This window comes from Artemia franciscana, chromosome 11 (genome assembly GCF_032884065.1).
Source record: "Artemia franciscana chromosome 11, ASM3288406v1, whole genome shotgun sequence".
Lineage (NCBI taxonomy): Eukaryota > Metazoa > Arthropoda > Branchiopoda > Anostraca > Artemiidae > Artemia > Artemia franciscana.
In genome coordinates this window covers 1,611,042-1,618,515 of record NC_088873.1, presented here as the reverse complement: position 1 = coordinate 1,618,515, position 7,474 = coordinate 1,611,042, and the positions used below count along the sequence as shown (strand labels likewise).

The 7,474-nt window shown below is 35.0% G+C and overlaps 1 protein-coding gene across 1 annotated transcript; it reads right to left on the bottom strand.

The window, feature by feature from the left end:
- Nucleotides 1–415: 415 nt before the first annotated feature.
- On the bottom strand, nucleotides 416–1,453 carry LOC136033356 (guanylate kinase-like). The gene has a single exon (XM_065714148.1). The coding sequence runs from the start codon at nucleotides 1,216–1,218 to the stop codon at nucleotides 583–585; it is 636 nt and encodes a 211-aa protein (XP_065570220.1). The 5' UTR covers nucleotides 1,219–1,453; the 3' UTR covers nucleotides 416–582.
- Nucleotides 1,454–7,474: the final 6,021 nt, after the last annotated feature.

Genomic DNA, 7,474 nt, shown 5'->3' with positions numbered 1-7,474 from the left:
ATAAAAAAAACTAAAAAAGGTAAATACTACAAAAAAACTAAAAAGAAAAAAAACTAAAAAAGCTAAAAAAAAAGGAAAAAACCAGAAAAAAAACTTTTTTTTTGGTTTTGCACAGGGGGATATATAAATGACGACGGGGACACAGGGAATGTTCGATTAGCAATCACCATCAACAAAGCTCAAGGGCAATCATTAAAATCATGAGGTATAGATCTGAATACGGATTGTTTTTCCCATGGACAATTATATGTTGCATGTTCAAGAGTCGGTAAACCTGACAATCTATTTATATGCACAGACAATGGGACAGCAAAGAATGTTATATATTCGCAGGTTTTACGTAGTTAAAAACATATATATATATATATATATATATATATATATATATATATATATATATATATATATTCACAGGGACACAACTACAATGGCGCGTAACTAATATGGCGCTTAACGACTTTTCACAGGTGGGACACAGGGACACAGCTAGTTTCTTATAAAAGAAATCTACCTCCTTTCCTTTAAGTGGTGCCAATGTCTTTAAATTCCTACAATAATCACTAGATACTAATTAAATAATATCTAGCAACCGTTCATTTGGGCTCCACTCTTGCGAACATCTTGTATTTGAGTCAATAAATATTCTTTAAGCTCGGAATAAGCCTTATGAATATCATCATTTACTATGATCTTGTGGAAGTTTCCTGGTATTTCCCCGAAAGCAATTTCTTCTTCTGCTGCACATAGTCTTTTCTTCAACAACTCCTCTGTTTCTGTACCACGAGAGATTAAACGGCTTTTCAGTTCTTCCATAGATGGAGGTTTAACAAAAATCAGATGTGGGTTTAAATCTGTTTTCTTAATTTGTATAACTCCCTGTGTTTCTATGTCCAAAACACAAATCTTACCCAGTTTTTGAACCTTTTCTACTGCCATTTTGCTTGTTCCATAAATATTTCCTGAGAAAACAGCATGCTCGATAAATTCTCCATTACTTATGCTTCGTTCCATCTCTGATTTGGTTGTAAAAAAGTAATCTATTCCATCAACTTCGCCGGTTCTAGGGGCTCGTGTCGTATGTGATACAGAAAATTCAAGTATATCGCCAAATTCAACCATCATCTTCTTAATCAAGGTTGACTTTCCCACTCCTGATGGACCACAAAGAACGAATGGACGAGGCAAGGCATTGACTTTGAGTTGGCTATCACAAAACATTGTCACAAAGATGCCAGAGCTCTTCACTAACCAGGAGAATTTAAAAGAAATGTCTTTTAAACGTGTTATTTTTATAAGGAATGAACAAATTTCTATAGAAGTTTCGAAGAAGTTTTGAAGGTTGGAATATTGAAAAGTATCTGACGGTAATAATTTTGCTATTGCGGAAGTTTCACACTTTGTGTGAGAGGAGGTATGGACATAAAGACACAAACCTTAGAACCAAATGTTTGAGGTCAAAATTAACTATGCGTCTGTCATTCCATCATCGAAATGGCCTAAAAATTGAGCTTGGCGGTCCAAAAGAGCAACGAAAATAAGCCGCTTACCAGAATATAGATTACAAGCAAAATGAGGAACACGAAGAATAATAAATTAAAAGATTTTGACAAAACTTTATATTGAGAACAATAATTTTTCAACCGCGTAACCAGGATCTCTACTAAGTTCATCAAACTGAGAAAACAGACCACTTTGGGTCTTCTAGTTCACTTTTATTATCTAGAAAATTTTCATGTGGTTGTGTATTTGAGAAATAATCCTTTATTTTATTTATTATTACCACAACGCAGAAAGTTTACACAAATGTAAATAATAAGGCAAGTTGAGTAATTAATAAAACCAAAAACTTATCGTGGTTGTAACGGTAGCTGTATTATAGTAAAAAACGGAAACAGCCCATTCTAAACTGAAAAACAGATATGAAATCCCCCCAAATAAACACTGAATCGAGACAAAAATTACACCAATTCTGATGTCCATCTTAACATTCTTGTGTCATCTTAACATTCAGGGACTTTGCTCGTCTTTTGATGAGCTGAACCGGATCGTTAGTGATGGAACTCCTGATGTTATAGGATTATGTGAAACTTTCCTGGATTAAAAAAAGGATATCCTTTTAGATATTCCAGGATATAGGATGGAGAGGCTGAATAGCAAACAGATGGCCAGAGGTGGCCTTATGCTTTATATTGCTGATCATCTTGCATATAACGTCCGAAATGATTTGAGCAGAAATGATGAAGGAATCTTTGAATCCCTATTTATTGAGATTAATTTAATGCGTAAGTATTTAGTTGTGGGTTTGGTTTATAGGTCCCCCAGTGGATCCATTCCTTCGGTTTTGAAAATTCTGGAAGAAGTTTTAGACTCAGTCCAAAAACATTCCATGAACTAATCTTTATGGGTGATTTTAACCTCAACCTGCTGGATCAAAATTCTGCTTCAATGATTTGTCAATGATATGAAATGATGTTCAAATTTTTTTGTCAATGATGCTCTCTTCGGGAACTCTATCTTCAGTTTGTATACCACAGTTTGTATATGAAAGGGGCTTTTCCTCTTCGACACCCCGTTCTTTACGCTAAAGTTTTTTATTGTTTTAAAAAGTAGAGTTTCGAGAAAGAATCAAACTTTGGTGCAAGGAGCGGGGTGTCGAGGAGGAAAAGCCCCTTTCATATACGGAGTAATTTCTGTTCGTTTTAAGTTTTAATGTCGCTCCTTACTTTCATTTCAAAAAACTTGTGTTTTTTATTTAATTTCTGAAAGTTTTTGAATTAATGCATGACTGATTTTGGCTCTCCGTACATAAATTATTAAAATTAAATTTGCATATTAATTCTTTTTTTGGCTAAATGGCTTTCTCTTAGTTTTGATCAGACGATTTTGAGAAATAAGGGGTGGGGAAGGAGGCCTAGTTGCCCTCCAATTTTTCGGTTACTTAAAAAGGCAACTAGATCTTTTAATTTTTAACGAACGTTTTTATTAGTAAACAATATACGTAACTTAAGAATTAACTTACGTAACAAACTTTTATATTCTTATATTTTTGATTATATATATGAGAGGGTTGGTCCCCTCGTTAATACCTCGCTCTTTGCCTAAATCTTGCTTTGTCCCAATTCTTTAAGAATGACCCCTGAATCAGCAAGGCCGTAGAATAAATAGTTGAAATTACTTAAAAAAATTTTTGCATAAAGAGCGAAGTATTTATCTCCTCCTAAATACCTCGCTCTTTGTGCTAAAGTATTTTTAGAACCCCTCATATGCGTAATAATCTCTGTTCGTTTTAAGTTTTAATGCTTCTCTTTATTTTCAATTGAAAAACTTTTTCATGTTTATATTTTCATTGTTTTTTTTTTTTAATAGTAATGCTAGAAAATCCTGCGCCCTTTTCATTGAATTTCTCTTCCCCCATGAAATATTCCTCCAAGGAAAGATCCTCCCATATAGCCCCCTCCCCTGAACCCCACACCCAAACCAAAAAAACCCCCTGATAACGTCGGTACACTTCCCAGTAACCATTACTGTATGTAAACATTGGTCAAAGTTTGTAACTTGCAGCCCCTCCCCTAGGGACTGTGTGGGGTAAGTCATCCCCAAAGACATATGTATTATGGTTTTCGACTATGCGGAACAAAATGGCTATCTTAAAATTTTGATCCGTTGACATTGGGAAAAAAATGAGCGTGGGAGGGGGCCGAGGTGCCCTCCAAGTTTTTTGGTCACTTAAAAAGGGCACTAGAACGTTTCATTTCCGTTAGAATGAGCCCTCTTGCAACACTCTAGGACCACTTGGTCGATACGATGACCCCTGGAAAAAAAAAAAAAAAAAAAAAAAAAAAACATACAAATAAACACGCACCCGTGATTTGTCTTCTGGCAAAAAATACGAAATTCAACATTATAGTAGATTGGACCTTGAATTTTTTTCTACGGGGTTCTCTGATACGCTGAATGCGATGGTGTGATTTTCGTTAAGATCCTATGACTTTTAGGGGGTGTTACCCCCTATTTTCCAAAATAAGGCAAATTTTCCCAGGCTCGTAACTTTTGATGACAAAGACTAAATTTGATGAAACTCATATATTTAAAATCAGCATAAAAATCTGATTCTTTTGATATATCTTTTAGCATCGAAATTCCGTTTTTTTAGAGTTTCGTTTACTATTGAGCCGGGTCGCTCCTTACTGTAAAACCAAGATAAATGAAAATTCGTAAAAAAAATTCTTTATACTATGGTATTTCTAAGCAGTTTCCTATCCTTAGGAATTTCATAGCTGTATAAATCATAAATCACTCGAGCTACTGGAACACAAGCGTCTCTTATTGACAATATTTTTTCGTCACTAGATGTCTTAGATAATTTGGTGCTGGTTATTGATATTTCTGATCATTTTCCCGCCATTTCCCGATATAAGAGTGCTGATCAAGTGCAGCGTATAGCTTCACCATCTAAACTCCCATTTTTCCGTTATCGTGATACTGAGCTAAGTCTACTTAATTCTCGTCTGGCTGATGTACCATGGGGTAGTTTGGTTTCTCCTGATGAAAAACAGACATGAAATCCCCTAAAAAAACCCACTGAATCAAAGAAAAATTACACCAATTCTAATGTCCATCTTAACATTCTTGTTTCATCTTAACATTCAGGGACTTTGCTCGTCTTTTGATGAGCTGAAACGGATCGTTAATGATAGAACTCCTGATGTTAAAAGACGGAAACAGCCCATTCTAAACTGAAAAACAGCCATGAAATCCCCCCAAAAATCGAGACAAAAATTATACCAATTCTAATGTCCACACTTCTAATTTCCGGTTAAGTCAACCCCCTCGAAAGGTTTTGCGACAATTCCTTAAATAAATAATGGCAAAAAGGCTAATATTATTTGAGAAACATTGCTCTTAAGTAGGTCAACATTAAGGCACTGATTACGACTTTAACAAAAATACGACGGATATATGAGGAAAATATCGGTTTTTCTATGCCAAAACAGAGTATTTGCACAAAAGTTTTATTTTGAGTTAAAAACAGACCTTCTCTAACCACAACACAGAAAACCTAATAACAGCATCTGAAATGTCCTATCTCTCATACTTTCTGGCAATACCACCTAGTTTCCACAGGGTGTAAATATAAATTTCCCTGGTTTTTCACAGCCAAACCATAGTATGATAACAATACTGATATACAAGACAATATTGATATACAATATCTTAATACAAATCTTACAAATACTTACTAATACAAATCTTAATAGCACCTTATAACCATATCTTTGAACCTAAAATACCCATCTATTACTACAGTGTTATTGCTATCGGTCTCTCCTCCTGAGAGAAGATTGAAGTTTGAGTTCCTGCTAATTTTATAGCTTTGATCTTTAAAACTTTTTTGAAAATTATTGCGTACATTAAAATGACAAAATCTCAATTCTGTTCATAAGGGCTTTTCCAACTGTCCCATTAATCCCGGGATTCATTTGAAAAATATTAATTTTTAAACCAAATATGACGTTCATTCTTCAAAGGTGCTATTGCCTATGAATGTTACACAGCCGTTTTCTAGATTTTCCTTAATTGAAAAAAAATATCTTGCAAAAAACTTAAATCGTGGTTTCAGTATCAAGCGAAAGACGAGCGCGGTCCATAGTAACCAAAAAATATAGCATTGACCCAGTAACAGTCTTAGGCCTCATAAACAGGGGGGGGCAAGGTATGTGAAAATTACAATTGCGACAATCTTTTATTTGATTAAGTACCTTAATAGAAGGGTAGAATACAAAATAAAAGGAATCTAATCTTAGATATCGCAAAAACTGGGGGAGGGGGCACCTATCCCCCTTCCATGTCTAAAGCCGCTGCTGTTATAACCGCCATACTGTTAGAACCGCCACGCGAACTCTATCCAAAAATAACTGTTATATTAAATAAATCATCATTGTTTACTGTCAAAATAATAAATTATGATACAACACACTTATTCTTCGACAAGCAATAGAGCACAAACATTTCTTGTAAAACGTAACCACGACTAAAAAATGGTATGGTGCATGATACTGTCTTTTGAAAAGATAAAATAACACAAGCATCTTTTTAAAAGCTGCTTTTCTGGGATATGGTGCCTTATTTGACCCACTTTGGTCCCTGATCCCTTGTGTTTGGTCTTTTCCTATTACAACTAAGATGAGCCATAGTTTTTTTCATGTGTGTAATCACCTTTTATAAAATATTATATATATAGATGTCTCGCCAAGCACCACAGAAAAGAACGAACTCTAGCCCAGAGCAGCCGAAATATTAAAATAGAATTCAAATTCTGACAAAAACTGAACCATCGTATGGAGGATATGCAACACACGTATGTTACGACAAGTTAGTAATGTATCGCAAGTGTCTTTTGAAAGGTTGCTTATTTATAGTATTCCTCAAACCGGTTTATTTTCCTATATTAAATTAACCTTTAATGAAAATGAACCTTAAAGCTGTTTCTTTAGGTTTATGACGTTATTTCAACAGCTATATTATTTTGCAATTGGCTCCTATCACTTCATATTGTAAAATTTCCATTTAAATTGTTTGTGTAAGTCAAAAGTAAAGGCTGTATCAGTTGCAAGCAGTTGCAATCACTGTTGCAAGTTGTCGCAGCCAAAAGAGGGCTGCACTGTTGCACTTGCAATTGCAGCTGCAGTAGATTTTCAAGCTGGTTGAATTTTCAACCAGCAAGTGGAATTTTCAAGCTGATTTCGTTGTCCATTCCTAATATTGCAGATAGGCTCTTTTGATAATTTGGATGCAGATAGTGTTTTTTGATTTAGCTTAACATACCCCTCAACATTCCTCAAAATTTCACCTCCATGGCCTTATTCATTTGAGACAAACCCAGGATGAAACATTTTACCCATTCTTTAATAATTTGGATGCAGAGAGTGTTTTTTGATTTAGCTCAACATGCTCCTCAAGCTTCGAAGCTTCGAACCTCTCGAAGCTTCGCTTAATCCTTGTTACTGCTGCACATTTACTTGGTCCACAAGATGTTCTGACATCATCCATAATTCTCTTTAACAACTGTCGTTCCTTCTTTATAAGGTTTTGGAGTTTTCGATTTGTGATTCTTGCTGTCACTTGTTTTCTAGCCTCATATTTCGTCTCGTGTATCATTTTCACTTAAGAAAATTTTTATGCTCGTTGCTGCATGTCGTCTAACCGCATTCTTCGTTGTGCTTCATTTTCATTGCTGTTTAATTGTGATAGTGTTTGTCACAAGTCTTCAAATGTTCTAGGGTTGGGACCTCTTGATAACGAAAATAACCAAACTGATTGTGGTTGCAGCGGTAAATACAACCTAGCAAAGGAGAAACCATGACCCACAGTAACCAAAAAATGAGCCCAAAACGCTCAAAATGGTTGCAGACCGAGGCAAAAAGTTCATTTTTTCTTGAAAGAGCAATGGCCAAAAATATTATACAGGAAACAT

What these genes read in the sequence shown, in the direction of transcription:
- LOC136033356 (XM_065714148.1), bottom strand. Translation starts at nt 1,218, where the DNA reads ATGTTTTGTGATAGCCAACTCAAAGTCAATGCCTTGCCTCGTCCATTC.